The sequence below is a fragment of the Bubalus bubalis genome, chromosome 21 (genome assembly GCF_019923935.1).
Source record: "Bubalus bubalis isolate 160015118507 breed Murrah chromosome 21, NDDB_SH_1, whole genome shotgun sequence".
In the NCBI taxonomy this organism is placed as follows: Eukaryota; Metazoa; Chordata; class Mammalia; order Artiodactyla; family Bovidae; genus Bubalus; species Bubalus bubalis.
In genome coordinates, this window is record NC_059177.1 from 17,627,692 (window position 1) to 17,644,978 (window position 17,287).

The 17,287-nt window shown below is 39.0% G+C and overlaps 1 protein-coding gene across 5 annotated transcripts in view; it reads left to right on the forward strand.

Annotated features, from left to right (window-relative positions):
• The window catches only part of RAD18 (RAD18 E3 ubiquitin protein ligase), a 110,869-nt gene that overhangs the window by 73,133 nt on the left and 20,449 nt on the right, over positions 1–17,287 (forward strand). Inside the window, exon 12 of one of the 5 annotated variants that reach the window (XM_006070765.4) lies at positions 14,074–14,669. The exons of 3 other annotated variants lie outside the window; for them this stretch is intronic. In XM_006070765.4, the coding sequence (XP_006070827.3) occupies positions 14,074–14,125 (52 nt within the window). In that variant the 3' untranslated portion in view covers positions 14,126–14,669. Of the gene's footprint in view, positions 1–6,903; positions 7,638–14,073; positions 14,670–17,287 lie in introns of those variants that run through there. One more of the 5 variants, XM_044934379.2, reaches the window with a different exon arrangement.

Below are 17,287 nucleotides of genomic sequence, written 5' to 3' on the forward strand. Positions count from 1 at the left end.
GTTATAAGCCTGGCCTAATTAGTTCATTTGAAAGTTCATTTAATTGGCTTCAACTGGGCACTCAATAACCTCAGATATGCAGATGACACCACCCTTGTGGCAGAAAGTGAAGAGGAATTAAAAAGCCTCTTGATGAGAGTGAAAGAGGAGAGTGAAAAAGTTGGCTTAAAGCTCAGCATTCCAAAAACGAAGATCATGGCATCTGGTCCCATCACTTCATGGGAAATAGATGGGGAAACAGTGGAAACAGTGTCAGACTTTTATTTTGGGGGGCTCCAAAAGCACTTCAGATGGTGATTGCAGCCGTGAAATTAAAAGACGCTTACTCCTTGGAAGGAAAGTTATGACCAACCTAGATAGCATATTGAAAAGCAGAGACATTACTTTGCCAACAAAGATCCGTTTAGTCAAGGCTATGGTTTTTCCAGTGGTCATGTATGCATGTGAGAGTTGGACTGTGAAGAAAGCTGAGCGCCAAAGAATTGATGCTTTTGAACTGTGGTGTTGGAGAAGAGTCTTGAGAGTCCCTTGGACTGCAAGGAGATCCAACCAGTCCATCCTAAAGGAGATGAATCCTGGGTGTTCATTGGAAAGACTGATGCTGAAGCTGAAACTCCAATACCTTGGCCACCTCATGCGAAGAGTTGACTCATTGGAAAAGACTCTGATGCTGGGAGGGATTGGGGGCAGGAGGAGAAGGGGTCGACAGAGGATGAGATGGCTGGATGGCATCACCGACTCGATGGACATGAGTTTGAGTGAACTCTGGGAGTTGGTGATGAACAGGGAGGCCTGGCGTGCTGCGATTCCTGGGGTTACAGAGTCAGACACGACTGAGCAACTGAACTGAACTGAACTGGGCACTCATCACCGAGACACAGTCTCCTTTTCACTCCTTGTTGTATTTCCAACCCATTTATCCATGTTTATTTCCTCACTTTGAATGAATACCTTGTCTCCCAGCTCACCAAGGCAGGTCATCTGACCTGTCTCCAGATCTTCCTTTCCATTTTAAGTGTTCTTTCTGACCTCTTCTTTCCTGTTAATTGTAAGAGAAAGATATATTTCTTAAGACATTTCTAAAGACATATTCTTTCTTAAGACAAATTCATCCACCTCCTCTAAGACATTCCTCCATCACTTGTTCCCTAAGTTTGCTCTCTGATGTCTCCTTTTTCTGAGCCCTTCTTCTTATCTCTGCCTTCTCTTATCCTTCCCACAATGCAGGAAGTAATTTCGACTTCCTCCATTACAACCAAATGCCTTTGGTGGAATCAAAGCACTTCAGAGATTAGTGGTCTTTGTCTGGTCCAATTTTTATTTTCCTTAATATTCAGACATCAGTTGGAAGGAAGATGGGGCACAGCACTCAGTGACTTTGTTCAGATCTTTTCCAACTGTGAAATTCTTTAATACTGTTATTTTTGACAAGCATAATAATCGTTGGAACATATCTGCATTTTTTTTACCTCTTGTCCATTTCAGACCATGAATCAACCTTCTAGAATCATACTTATTCCTTGTATATTGAAGTGTTCCTGTCTTTATTTCTTTGATTTTTTGCAAAAATTTTCTCATTTTTTCTTTTTATGAAAGATTTATTGCTTTTGTTCTAAAGTACAAGGTTTTCCAAAGTACTTTTCATTTAGATGTTATGCATATTTATCATGTAAAATAGAAAATTTAGGTAAATAAAAGGTAAAATTCGATAATTTTATCAGCCAGAAATGACTTTTCCTATTAACACCTTTGTATGTACATCCTTCTTAAGATAGTGGTATAGATGCATAGATAGATAGAAGAGCATTTTTAAAACAGAGGACCTTAGTATTTTATAATTTTTTATGCTTTTTTTTTCTTTTTAAGAGATAAGACATACTGTGTTAGGTTTAATGTGAGTGTAACGATTTTGTGATTTGTTATAGATCTTACTATTGTTGAATAAACTCTCGCTTTTCTTTCTGTTAGAGCAGTATTTAAACTTTATGTAATATGCCAGGCTGACAGATGAGAATAATCTTATTCTAAGTTCCAGTAGATGTATCCAGTCCACATAATTATTAGGATGTTGTTTGTTGCTAATTTGATTCTTAGCTCTTAAATAAGTACTTCTCTTAGAGTTTGAATTATTAGTGTTATATTGATTCTTTCTTGCCAATATGAAGACAGAGGATAAATAAGTTGATAAGAATTTTAGATTTTTGTACACCTCTTAGTTTCCAGGAGTTCAAGAGACTTGCCCAAAGTTCTGTAAATTAGCTTATTGTTCTTCATAAGGAGAGAGGGCCCTTGTTCGCTGAGTTTTGGCAAGCAGAGAAAACTACATTTTTATTGAGTGCTAACTTATAAGAAAAGATGCTTTTGATTGTGACCCTAGAGATAAAGCTTTATCTTTATGTAGAGATGAATAGTGCTCACGCTATATTCTTTGGAAGAATCTTTAGGTCATTATTTAAAAAAAAAAAATGGTGTACTTGAATTCTAGGCAGTGTAAGCTAAAAAGAGACTTTTTTAACTGGAAAAACTTGAATAAGGTCATAGATAATATCATTTGTTATATCAGTATTCAATTTCCTGATTTTAATAATTTTATTAAGATCATGTAAGTGAATATATTTGTTCTTAGGAGATGCACACTAAAGGGTTAAAGGGACATGATGGCTGAAACTTACTCTCAGTGCTTAAAAAATTAACTTACATGTATGTGGGTACACACACACACTCACAGACACACATACACACAGAGAGTGAGAAAGCAAATGTGGCAAGATGCTAGCAATTGGAAAATCTGGATGATTGGTCTGAGTCTTTTTTTTTTTTTGGTAAGTGTGAGATTTTAAAATTAAAAATATTATTGAAAAGACTCACTGCCCATAGTCAGAAAAGGTTATTTATACCAGAAGATTTTCTAAAGGAAATTTGATTTATAGTTATGATTTATTGACTAAAGAGAGTGGTAGCCAGGAGTCTACATGGGATGCCTAGTACGGTTTTTCCATTGCTGAAGCCATATTTATTTCAGTCAGTCTGTTCAGGACCAACCCAACATGGTTATCTCAGCTTCGGTGTGTAGGAGAGTTTGGACTAATGAAGCAGGCATTGTGATCGTATAAAAGAGTATCACAGAGACCAGCTAATTTTACTGCTTGGTAACAGTAACAGAGAAGAGAGCGACAGAGGATGAGATGGTTGGATGGCATCACTATTTCAATGGACATGACCTTGGTCAAAGGAGATAGTGAGGGACAGGGAGGCCTGGTGTGCTGCAGGGGTTACAAAGAGTCAGACATGACTTAGCCACTTAACAACAGCAACAAACAGTAACTTACACGAACCTTCTTGCAGATGCCAAGTGTTGGTTATAAAAGAACCTGGGTCAGATAAGGTGTGAATGAAATGTGTTTTAACTTTTCACAGTTCCTGGCCTAAACCATCACTTCTCTGATGCTAAGTCAATAGCAGCATCTCTGTGTAGAAGTCCAACACACACACAGGCACAGAACACTGAAAACTTCGGCAAAAAGGCTTATTAATTTTCAACCATGCATTTGATATATTTTGGTACAACTTTTCCTCACTTTTCAGGCATTTTCTGGAGAGCTATCTGTCCAAACTTCTTAAGAGCAAGAAAGGCAAAACACACCCCGGAAATATGTGAAGAAATCTTGACTACCGTTTGTTGGAAATTTTAAAGAGTAGTTCAGTTTCATCCTTTCTTAAATTGTATGTAAATTGGAGAATGATGGGGAAATCCTAAGAGAAAAATGCCACTATGACACTCATCTGAGGAATGTAGAACACTGGCACCATCTGCCTGTTGAGAAAACCACACTGAACTTATTTTGCTTATTGAAAGGAACTGGAAACATTACCTGTAGCAGCAAAGTAGTCTCTCAGCCAGAGGGACTAGGCTGATTTGTGTGTTAAGATTACCATTTTGGTTTTAGTCAGTTCTTTCAGTGCAGGTCTTGGTTGTTGTTTAGTCACTAATTTGTGTCTGACTCTTTTGCATCCCCATGCACTGTAGCCTTCCAGGCTTCTCTGTTCAAGGGATTTCCCAGGCAAGAATACTGCAGTGGGTTGCCATTTCCTTCTCCAGAAGATGTTCTAGACCAGGGGTTGGACCCATATTGTCTGGTGGATTCTTTACCACTGAGGCACCAGGGAAGCCCACAGGTCTTGGTTAGGATTGGGTAAACCTCACAGTTCAGAATGGGTGAGTAGAGCCAGATGAGGATTTTGAGGAGAGAGACTCAAAGAGTCCTTGGGGGTATGTCCTTTGATACTTTCTGTTGAAAAGCTGGTGGGTTTTGTAGGAAGTTTTTGGACTCAACAAAAGTTATTCACAACTTTTATCTTATTCAAGAGTCTCTTGAAACAGTCAAGTTATGTTGATAAAATAGTAGATGGTAAAATACTGTGGGTGCTGTAGTTTCCACAGATGTTATATGAGTGCTTGGAGAGTTCAGCGTCACATCATTCAGTCCACAGGGAAACCCATTGTAGAGAAGTGGAAATGAAAGGTTGAAGAAGTCACGTAGGTGGCTTAGGGTTATATACATGGTGGGTGGCAGTACCAGGATTTGAACCTAGGTCAGTTGACCTCAGAGCCCAAGTTCTCCTGACTGACAATAATTATGGCCAAGCCAGATAGATCTTCACATTCTTGAAAGAGTGTAAACTTACAGTTCTTGAAATGGTTGGGCTGAAAAGCAGACAGGGATCTGAGTGGAAGTGGTGTAGGAAGTGGGAAAGTGATACAGGAAAGGGAGGACAGCATTTAAGGGGTGGGTTATCAAACCACATGTCACTGTGAGCAACTGGGAACTGCTTTAAAACACTCTTCTGAGTTGTCCCACCCAAGGCAAGGGCCGAGGATATTAGTTGTTTGGTTGGGGGCTGCTCACTGCTGCTTCCAGCCTTTCATGCTGGGGACAGAGCAGGCTTTTGCACGGCAGGCAGAGGCACTAACAGCTGACAATTGGGAGTCAGGTGAAGCACGTCAGGGGCAAAGGCAAGTGGAAAGGGATGGAGCACCAGTGGGATCTGCCAAGACAGTGACTTCAGCTGAAGTTGGAGGTGGTCTGGTGTTCCATTGGCTTTGCTAATATAAGGTAATGCTGTGGATGTCTGCCTGTATCTCTAGCCTGAGAGATGGATTAGCTGGTGGGGGAGACCCAGAGCTCACTGCCTCTCTGAGCCCTTGTTTGCCAAGCTCACTTGGCTGTTGCTTCCAGAAGGGATGTGGGAAGGATGTCTGAACAAGTGGCAGACAAGCAGATGCCAGGGGGAGGACGGGACAGATTATCTAGAAAGCGCTGAGACGAATGGATTGATCCACAAACTGATGGGAGAAAATGTGTTTACTGATGAGAAACAATTTGATTTTCCATCTTGTGTTAATAGATAATGAACTGAAATATGAAATAATCTTTCATCAAACTGAAATTCACCAATATGCTAAATAAAAATCTCTGGGTCTCAGGCAGAAAAATCACAAGCCCAGAACCTGGAGTTCTTTGTCAGGAATATTTCCTAATCGTCCTGGTTTGTTTCTCCTCGGCAGTGACTAGAGCACGCTGTGAATGGCCTTTGAGGTACATGTGGACGTCCTCTCCCCGGTGTGGTGGCATAAACCTACTGGTATTTTGGGGGAAAGTCTTTAGAAGACTCTCATTAGTAGGTGACAATCGTGTGTGCCTTTGAACCCTCTGTGGACCTGAAGGGGGGAAAAAGCCAACCTTCTATTTGGCACACTTAATGGTAATTATTTTTAAGTGTTTTTTACACAGAATTGCTTCTTCATGCTCAAGAATTAGAAAATATTTTCATGTATATGTCTCTGAAGTGCTTGATTTGCACGGATGTGTGAACCTTTAATGTTTCACTAATATATCTTTGTGGAAGTTTGTCCCTGACTTATATTTCAGAAGACTTTTGTCTAATCCTAACCATCTGTAGCTTAGCATGAAAAAAAAAAATTATATATATATATATTATTTGCCCTTGTCTTAAAATGGATGACAAATGGGATTCAGGTTTCTCACTATTGGAGGGGAAATTACAGGCAAGGCTAAAACTATCCATGTGATACTGGATTAAAATTGGAGACCTTAAAATTCCTGTTCAGCTTAACATAGATTCAGATGGATACATACAGAAATACTTACAGATCTTTGTGGATAAGTGAGCTAATTTACATATATGTTTCCTTTCTCTGTGAGCTGCCAGAGCCCAGAAGCAAGGTGGCACAGTTTCTCAGGGCACACTTCGTGCCCTGATCTTGGTTTCTAGTAACATTCTCCAATAGAAGGAACCAGTGCCTCTTGGAGAAATGGTTGAACCAGGGCTGGGGCAGGGAGCTAGGAAGTACTAGAAGGAGAGAGACAGAAAGCAGGGAGAAAAGTGAGGGGAGAGGAAGGAAAGGGAAAAGGAGGGGAGGAGAAGAGAAAGCAAAAACTTAACACACATACCTCAGCAGGAGATCAACATCAACATTGCACCAGTGTTATGATGAGGGTGTGTGTTCTCTTAGTGGGATGCCCTGGGAATGACACATTACCTCTGTGGTCTTTTCTCCCAAAATTCAATAATCTCAAATTGTGAGGAAAATAAATGAGACAAAATCCAATTGCGGGTCATTGTGCAAAATAACCTGACCGCCAGCACGCCTCAAAATTGTCAAGGTCATCACAAACAAGGAAAGTCCGAGGGCTTGTCACCATCTGGAGGCACATAAGGAGACCTGGCCACTAAATGTAATGTGGTGTCCTGATTGGAATCCTGGCACAGGAAAAGTTAAGGAAGTAAAATGAAGTGTGAAAGAAGATTTCTGTTTTCCTTCCTGTTGTCATACTTGTTTTACCAGCTTTGCTTTCTTGTACTAATGTTTTTACTTTATAGAGTGATTTCACCTCAGAGGATGTAGCCCACCCAGCCTTTACATTTCATCAGAAGAGAAAACATGGACGATTTACAATAGACCTCGTCTTCTTCAGTTACCATTTTTTATTAGTGAATATATACTTGTACAAGTGATTTGAATAGTGATCCTCCCAGAACAGTGTGAAAGTACAGATAGTTTTTATCTTTTCTCCAGTTCTCACTGGCAAAGGATATTTGCTGTTACATAATGAGGTTTTCTTCTACTCTCAGACACTTCCTGTTGATACCTTTTTTTTTTTTTTTATCATGCATTTTCATTGGATGATCTGATGGACTTCTTTGTAGTAGCCTTTTACATTTTTGTCTTATAATACATTCATGTGTTTTCAGCATTCTGAGTCAGTCCTAGGTGGCAAATATTCTCTGTTTTCCCCCAATTCATGAACTGCCATAATATAAAGATCCTCTGTAAAACTACTTTGTGCCTACAGTTTTCTGTCTGAGGAGAGAGTTTTACAATTCCACAGTGGATGATAACTTGTGTATCTAAGTTGCTTGTAGAAATTGGCAGTTCCTTCCAGGTTCCACACTTACCACATGATGCATTCGTTGTCGTAGCTTACACAGTATCTGATTATCACCCGGGGGTTTGGTATGATGACTGTAATGCTGAGAGTTGAGTTGGCATGACACAGTAATACTTGCAGTTTGCCTAAGGTTGAAGTTTTTTAAAGTGTGTTTCCTTTTTTAGTTTTTCAGACATTTTATAAAGTATAGAGGAATTCTTGTCTCATATACTTCTGTGTGTGTTTGACTTGATTCATAAAACTCTAGTATAATATTGACCTGTTCAGAATTTAGTTCTTCATTGAAAAAAAAAAAAGAGTAGATAAGAATGTATTTTTCAGAGTGCTTGGTGCAGAGTAAGTATGAGGCCTTGAAGGAACTACCATTTCCTTCTAAATGTTAGACATGCAATCAATAATTACTTTGGATCAGCACTCCAAGATCCTCCAAATACAGGCAGCCAGTTAGGAGCTTTCTCTAGTTTAAAACAAAATGTCAGAATCAGAGTCCTTTGGCCTTGTTCTGGTGAATGAAATTGGATGGACTAGAAATGATATATAATGTTCACATCAAGTTACTGGAATTTTGTTGTTCAGTGACTTGATCAAGTTTACAATTTGTTATAGTCAACTTGAAAATTAAAGTCAGAGCGTTTTTCCTGCTTTCTTATTTTATACCATCTGTGCCTTTAAATCATCAGAACAGATGTTATGAGATCTCCTTGGAGACCTTTGGAACCTGGGAAAAAGGCACGTTAGGATAAAAATACAAACATTTACAATTTCAAAGGTACATTGAGAAATCACTCAATTTAGTAGCTTCATATCACAGGTAAGGAAATGGAGGCCTAGAGAGGCGATGTGACTTATCTCAAGTCATTCACTGAATAGAGGTGAAGTCAGTAATTCTCAGTCCAGATTTCTGCCCATTATAGCATGAGTTGCTTCAGAATTTTTATCTTGGGTACCACTGATTCCTTCATTAGTAGAATAGCACTTTAAGGGAATTATTTAAAATGTGAGTTAGACACAGAGTGGCCATGTGTTCTGGTTTCTCTGAGAGCAGCTGATTTCCACTTCTCTTGGTGTCTATTAGAAGTATTCTGTATCACTCTCCCAGGTGTCTGGGTTTAGATGGTGGATTATATAGTAGCCCCATAAGAAGGACATGCAATGTTAATTTGCACTTCTTCCCCTCTTCTCTCTACTCCCACACAAATAGTCACATTCTAAAACATGGGTACATATTGAATTGCTGATTTTGCTTACTCCTATTGATTTTACCACATAAGTAGTACACATTGTTCTTGTATCTCAGAGACAGTCAGGCATTAAAATATGATGGGCCTCAAATGCAGAGGCTTGTTATTTGTTTTAGGTAATTCTTCCGAATTCAGTTGTAGAAGCCTTAAGATTTCATTAATATGTGCTTTTTACTATGCTTACCTTGCCCTGGTAAGCACGTTTTGTTAGAGCTATTTACATCTTGTTATTGGAGTATGGGTAATAATACAATAAAAAATTAATGTAGCAGCATTGAAGTTTGGAGTAAATACAGTTGGGTAATTCTTATATACTATATCATTTGGTCTGATAGCTCATTTTTGTGGGAACTGAGACACAGGGCAGTTCAGTGTCCATTGCCTAAAATCCTGCAGTATAAAATTCTCCTCCTCCCTGAACAGATTGTAAGACTAGAGTTTTATGGCCTGAACTTTGACTTGATACTGGGTTTCTATGATTTGGTGGTTGGTATTGGCCAGACACCCCATGTTTGCACAGTTGAACATGGGCCCTCAGGGTGGGCAGCTGGGTAGATGACGTAGAGGTTGGCCTGGCCGTGCGGAGGACGTGCTGCTTCCGCACGAGCTTCACACTCTGCCTCTTACTAGCAAAGAAACTTGTAATCAAATGAATGCTTCTTAAGTGTAGAGGAAATTTTTGTCTTTGAGATATTGTCTTGTAATTGGTTTCTCCTTACAAGACTGAGTATTGTAACCTGTTACTATATGATCTCTTTGTCTTGTAGTATTGGGATTTTGTTTATGTCAGTCCTTTATGCTGCTAATAGTTGAGTCAGAACAAAATGAAGCATCATGATTTTGTCCCTGTGTCCCTTAACTTCAGATTTTGATTCAGTATCTAATTGTAGCTGTGGAAATTTTGCTAATTAAAAAAATTTTTTCCTTACATTAGACTCTCACAGTTGATGTCATTTTTCTTTTTCTTTTTTTCTCTTAAGTTAAACATAAGCACACATGTTTGATTGTATTTTGAAATTGAATTTTTTTCCATAGGGCCAAATGGACTCCAATGTTTAGAATTAACCTAATTTTTGTTCCTTGAAAAAAAACTATGCAGTACTTTTCTTTAGTTTTTATGAGAATTTAAAGTGATTGACCTAAAAAGGTATGATTCTCTCTTTAATACTATATTTCCTAACCCTTTTCTTGCCACATAAAAAAAGATGCTATTTGTTGTCACACACTTTCATCAGTGAGATGATTGATGCTGGAGGCCAAAGGTGCTGCCATGGGCTTAAGAATTGTTTTGGCTATTCCACGTCCTTTTGCATCTCTATATAAACTTTAAAATCAACTTCAGTTCAGTTCAGTTCAGTCGCTTAGTCGTGTCCGACTCTTTGCGACCCCATGAATCGCAGCACACCAGGCCTCCCTGTACATCACCAACTCCCGGAGTTCACTCAGACTCACGTCCATTGAGTCAGTGATGCCATCCAGCCATCTCATCCTCTGTTGTTCCCTTCTCCTCCTGCCCCCAATCCCTCCCAGCATCAGGGTCTTTTCCAATAAAATCAACTTAGTAGATGCTAAAAAAGAAAGAAAAATTCTGCTGGAATTTTGATTGAGGTTAAATTCAATCTATAAATTGTGGTGATCAACTTGATTTATCAGTATTGATCTGTTACAATGTGGTCTGGTTTCTGTGGTTTAAAAGAATGACTCTAGATGCTGTGAAGAGTGGATGGGGATTAGAGGTGAAACAAGTGGCAGCATGGAGACCAGTTAGACTTTTTCCAGTCCATTCCAAGGTTCATGGTAGAGTGGATTGGGACAATCATAGTCAAATTAGAGATAGGTGGGATTGGGCCTATATTTTGGAGATTGGATAGACAGAATGTGTAGGTGGTTTAAGACAGGAAAAGCTCAGCCTTGAGAATGAATCCTACATGTTGGCTTTGGCAGCTGGGTGGACGGTGGTCCTTACTAAGTAAAATGGGAAATTTGAGAAAAGATAGGAGAAAGTTTGTCCAGAGATTGGGGTTGAGGGAGTGTTGGTAATCAGGGGTTTTGTTTTAGGCCTGTGAGATAACCAAGTAGAGATAAACAAGGAGGTGGAGTAAGGGAAAAAATCAGGGTTCAAGATACACATAAAGGCAGGGCATTGGCTGAGAGCCAACAGTGCAGGTGTGCAGAAAAAGAAAAAGGAACTGCAGACTGAACCCTCTCTCACTCTGACTTAGAGAGTAGAAGCGTTTAGAAAAGACTGAGCAAGAGAGATTCAGGGAGAAAAAGACTAGTGGAGGATGAAAAGAGCTAGGACATGGTGATGCCCATGGAAGCTGACAGAAGAAGCAGATGAGAAGCCAAATAAGACAAAACTGGAGCAGGGACTGTGGGCTTGGGCAGCATGAAGGTCTTGGCAGTGGTCTCGAGTGAAGGGTTCCCTGGAAGCCTGACTCGTGTACATTGAGGGGAATCTTAGGGATGACTACTGCCAGCTCTCAGGAACTTTGCTGTGCAGGGTGGTGGAGATTAGGCCTGGATGTGGAGGAACCACAGAGGACTCAATGGGAATGTGTGGCTGAGAAGGGGACAGTGATGAGGAGTGGGAGCCAGTTGCCTGAGTAAAGTCCTGAGAGGGCATGAGGTGGGAACAAGTGGAAGGGTCGGCCTTTGTTAGGAGCAGGGTTGATTCACCCATAGAAACAGCGAGGAAAACAGGATAGGTTCAGATGCAGATACAGCAAGTTCCTGCCAGATTGCTTTTATCTGTCCCCCTTCCCTTTTTAAAATTTTTGGCTGCACTGCATGGCTTCTATCTCAGTTCATCAGCAAAGTGTTGAACCCCAGCTTTGGCAGTGAAAGCCAAGAGTCCTAACCACTAGGCCACCAGGGAACTCCCCTGCTTTTATCTTCTTAATATGGTTGAGGCAGTTCCACCAGCTGAAAGTAGGGGTGGGTTGGCAGGTAGGCAGTTTGAGGTGTGAGTCTTTGAGAGTGGGAAACAGAACATTTCGATCCTACGTTCTGTAGCATCACCTGATAGATGGTGGTTTCCCATAGAGTAGATGCTTGCTCTGGAATTCTTATTCATCAACTAAGAAAAACTTCAAACGTATAACTTTCAAAGACTAACTTAGAAATGTTTTTGACAGTGAAAGAAGCCATGCTAATATATTGTCTTCTCATGTATAGAGGTTTAGTAGAAACTTTTAAAAAACGTACAAGATTTTTATATTCTTTTTGAGCACCTAGAGACTGAGAAAGAAAGGACCACAAACTCAAAAAAGAAAAATGGGCAAAAGTCTTGAATAGACAGTTTGCCCAAAGAGTAATGCAAAATTATATCCATTTCTTACATGTTAGGTTGGCAAACATCTTTTTTTTTTAATTTTTAAAATTTATTTTTAATTGAAGGATAATTAATTTACAAAATTGTATTTCTGCCATACATCAACATGAATCAGCCATAGGTATACATATGTCCCCTCCCTCTGGCTCCTCCCTCCCACCTCCCACTCCTTTCCACCACTTTAGGTTGTTGCAGAGCCCTGGTTTGAGTTCCGTGAGTCATACAGCAAATTCCCATTGGCTATCTATTTTACATATGGTAGTGTATATGTTTCCATGCTACTTTCTCCGTTCATCCCACCCTCTCCTTCCTCCCGCCGCTTGTGCCCATTTAAGTCTGTTCTCTATGTCTGTGTCTCCATTGCTGCCCTGCAAATAGGTTCATCAGTATCATCTTTCTAGATTCCATATATATGTATATGTATATATATATATAATGTACCACAGCTTCTTTATCCATTCATCTGTTGATGGGCATCTAAGTTGTTTCCATGTCCTAGCTATTGTAAATAGTGCTGCAGTGAACATTGGGGTACATGTGTCTTTTTCAATTTTGGTTTCCTCAAAGTGTATGCCTAGTAGTGGGATTGTTGGGTCATATAGTAGTTTTATTCCTAGTTTTTTAAGGAATCTCCATACTGTCTTCCATAGTAGCTGTTACCAGTTTACATTTCCACCAACAGTACAAGAAGGTTCCCTTTTCTCCACACCCTTTCCAGCATTTGTTGTTTTTGGATTCTTTGATCATGGCCATTCTGACCAGTGTGAGGTGATATCTCATACATAATATTTGCATTTCTCTGATAATGAATGATGTTGAACATCTTTTCTAGTGTTTAATAGCCATCTGTATGTCTTCTTTCAAGAAATATGTTTATATCCTTTGCCCACTTTTTGATTGAGTTGTTTGTTTTTCTGGGATTGTGTTTTAAGGTTGGCAGACAACTTAACATTTGCTGATAATAGACTCTGCAGTAAGGCTTTGGGGAAACACACATTCTCACTTATTACTGGTTGAAGTGTTGCATAATACAGTCCCTAAGAAGAGGAATCTGGTGAGATCAACCAAAGGTCCTGTTGTTTGGCCTTCTGCGCAGTATTCTCATGAATTTGTGCTATGGGTACATTTGCAGCATACAAATGACTACATGCAGGGTTATTCATTAAGTCATTGTTTATTATAACAGAAGGCTGGAAACCCCTTTGAGTATTCATCATTGGGGGCTGATTGATTTAACTCCAGTACATCCACACAATGAGATCCTATGTAATAGTTCTAAAAGGAAAATCTCTGCATGCTGACGTGGAGAGATTTCCAGGGTATGTTTGTAAGTGAAAAGACCAGAATTCAGAATGGCATAGATAGCGTTCTGTTTCTTTTCTAAAAGGAGAGGAACTGGATATACTTATGTTTGTTTGGTTTTGCATAAAGAAACATCAGAAGAAAAAAAAAACTATTAAGTGATTATTTGTTGGAAATAGAGGGCAACAGATTGGCAGGAGACAGAGGAGGAAGTGAGACCTCTCTGTACATATTCTTATGTCATTTTGATTTTGAAACATGCAAAGATTATTAATCTATTCTAGCAAAAAAAAAAAAGAGTAAGTACAATAAAGTTTTGGAAATCATCATCATCTTTATCAGTGTCATTATTATAAACTGGTTAATGAAGTTTGGTGATTCAGGCAGTAAGGTAAGACAAATATGATAATGGGATTTTGTAATTTAGGAGGCCTTGGGATTATTAGGAAAACTGTTGAATAGGTTCTGTTCAAATTAAGAGAAAAGAGTATCTAAGGAAAACATTATCAAAGTAACTGATCCTAAGAAGTATCTTACTATAATTCAGTGATAGCTTTGCTATTAAAAATTTTTTTTAATTGCTTTGAAAGGTTAACACATTTGGTTTTTAACTGTAATAATGTGTTGTAGAATGAATTTAATGTTGCCACAAAGTACACATTTTTGTTGCTGCATAATATACTTTTTCCACTAATATGCATTACCATTTTGTATTTTATTACAGCCTTCCCCCTGAAGCTCCCCACCCCCACCGCCTACCCCGGGAACATTTCTGAACTTCAGAATACCCCTGAAAGTTAAAATGGTTCATCTTGTTCCAGGTGGTGAATTTTGATTGTTGAAAGTTTCTAGGGAAAATGTAGGAACCTGGAATCATTTTCCCCTACCTTTTGCATTTTCAAAAGAACTTAAACTGAATGGTACATGAGATCTACAGTCCTTCGGGCATTGTTCTAGGGCAGTGTTTTCTTCTCCTCAGATACTATGACAGCAAGTCCTTGAAATTTACATGTGTCCATCAGATCCCTGTACCTAGCTGTGCATCTTCTCAGTCATGGATTTGTTCCTTTAGCAGGATGCCTGGCACATAGTAGATTATTGAATCATTGTCCCTGGGGTTCAGTTTCCTTGTTGATAAAATTGAATGATACTGTTGGTGCCCTGCCATTCTCCCTGGGTGATTCTGAAAAGCAAATGAGGTGATTAAAGATTGTGAAGTCTTTGTAAATTGAACATAAATTTAGTTATGGTTTGGTTTCATCTCTTATTAAGAATTTTCCATGTATTTCATGATAAATAAATTCTTTTTGGTATTCTGTTTTTCTTGTATCTGAATTTGAAGCTTTCTTCATTTTATCTTTTTCTAGATCTAGTGGAGAGCATGAAAACATCCCTCTGTTCTCTTTAATTTATCTGAACCTTTGTCCACCTGTCAATTGGAGAGAAACCTATGGTTCTAATATGAATTAAAGCTAATTATATAATCTAGTCATCACAATGATTTGTAGAAGTAGTAATAGTTGCTACCAAAATGGTAATTTTTGGTTTTGTCACTGAGTGATTTTTTTTCAACCTAGAATGTTTACTATTCTAATATTGTCAGCCAACTGCTAAAACATTCAGCACATAAGTCGTTGCTCACCCTACAGAACAGATTATTTGAAAAGGGGGTCTGAGAAAGGATTCATGGAGCTGGTAGCATTTATTTAAGTTCTGTTTTCTGGTGGGCTTTTATGCTGTTCGTTGGTCCTCCAGTGATTGGCCCTTAAAGAGGTTTTTGTTTTTGTTTTAGTTGAATGTAGTCAACCATGCTCAAATTAATGCCACAATTATAAGCAGAGACTTGGAGCGGGAGGTGGGAATTGAGGGAGAGCAGCTATTAGATAGGAAAAGGCAATGGCACCCCACTCCAGTACTCTTGCCTGGAAAATCCCATGGGCAGAGGAGCCTGGTGGGCTGCAGTCCGTGGGGTTGCAAAGAGTCGGACACGACTGAGTGACTTCACTTTCACTTTTCACTTTCATGCATTGGAGAAGGAAATGGCAACCCACTCCAGCGTTCTTGCCTGGAGAATCCCAGGGACAGGGGAGCCTGGTGGGCTGCCGTCTATGGGGTCGCACAGAGTTGGACACGACTGAAGTGACTTAGCAGCAGCTATTAGATAATAGAAAAATTCCACTTGTAATTAATCTTTAATCCACAGGACTTTTATAGCAGATGTTTGCATTTTATCTACCCCACAGTACCTTGTGTACCTGCCATGGTGGATAAACATCAACTTTTGATGAATTTGCACCCTGATGTCATAGAAACAGTAGAAATCAAAGATTAAAACAGCACACGGTTATCTGGTCTCCTAGGGCAAATTGAAGCATGGTGCTGAGGCAGTTATTTACGTAATTCAGACCCACATCTGGTTTATGAAAATGGACGCAGTATTTATTGAACACTTACTATGTGCCAAGCTGTATACTGAACATTCTATGTATTAATCTTTATAATATTTTAATCTTTATAGTATTCCTGTGATTGATTAATCTTTATAGTACTGATTAATCTTTATAATATTCCTGTAAACTATATATGGGCTTCCCTGGTGGCTCAGTTGGTAAAGAATCTGCCTGCAATGAAGGAGACCTGAGTTCAGTCCCTGGGTTAGGAAGATCTCCTGAAGAAGGGAATGGAAATAAACTCCAATATTCTTGCCTGGGGAATTCCTTGGACAGAGGAGCCTGGTGGGCTGTATTTCAAGGGGTTGCAAAGAGTTGAAACTATATTTTTTTTGATCCTGACTTTAGAGACCAGGATATTGAGGAAAGATTAAGTAACTTGCCCAGGATTACATGCTAAGTGACAGAAATAGGACTGAAACCTTAACTTTGTCTAATATGTAAATCTGTGACTTTTTTCCTTCTGTGTAGTATGACCAGTCATACTTTTGCCAGAGGTATTTGGTATGTCACTTTTCAGCTTTGGTGTAAAATCTTCACTGGTAGAATGAGATAAGATGCTGCAAGAAAAATAAGCAAAGAAATTATTTCCTTCACCTGGTAAGATGTTATGCCACTACTTTTGATCAGAGAATGACAAGAATAAATTATAGGAAGACCAACTAGGACAAAGATCAACCACCAGCCAGCAAACAAAAAATAGCTAAGCTTACACTTTTGAAAGTTTGAGCTGAAAATGAAGTCTAAAGAAAAATTATGAAAAATTAAGTGTGGGTGTTTCAAATAGATCTACTAGGCTCTTCCCAAATAGGGGGTGGAATTCCATAGAATTCATGATTCTTATTTTTTGCCTGTGAATCTTTGTCTTGTGTATTAGTTTGTATAATCATATCCACTCTAGCCTTGTCTGGATGGTGACATCAGAGAGCGTGATTTGAATACCCTTCCACAGTGAGCTGTAACTTTCAAGTTCCAGACTCCACATTCATCTAGCTTCTTAAATCATGATCTATTGGACTGTTTAAAATTCAAATTGTAGGGAATCTGAAGTTTACTCTGAAAAAATTTCTTGTCTGAGAATTAAGAACTACAGCTTTGTAGGCTTGTGCATGTGTATACCAGAGTGAGTAGTTATTTTCTCTTATGGAGAGTTGTTTAGATATCTTGAAAGTATGTGAAAGGAATTTTTGATCTTCAAGCCATATTAAAATGACTAAGATTTCAAAGGTACTAATTACTGCTGTCCACAAGGAGGAGATCTGGAAGTGGTCATTTTAGTAACACTGCCTGTTTTACCCAGTAGTCTCTTTGTAAAATCCTGTTTGTGAAACTTTGTGTTTAATTTCAGGAATGTGGCTTTTGAGTAGAACATAATAACTACATTACCTTAAGGGGCTGCCCAGGTGGCACAGTGGTAAAGAATCCACCTGCCAATGCTAGGAAATATGGGTTCAATACCTGGGTCAGGAACATCCCCTGGAGTAGGAA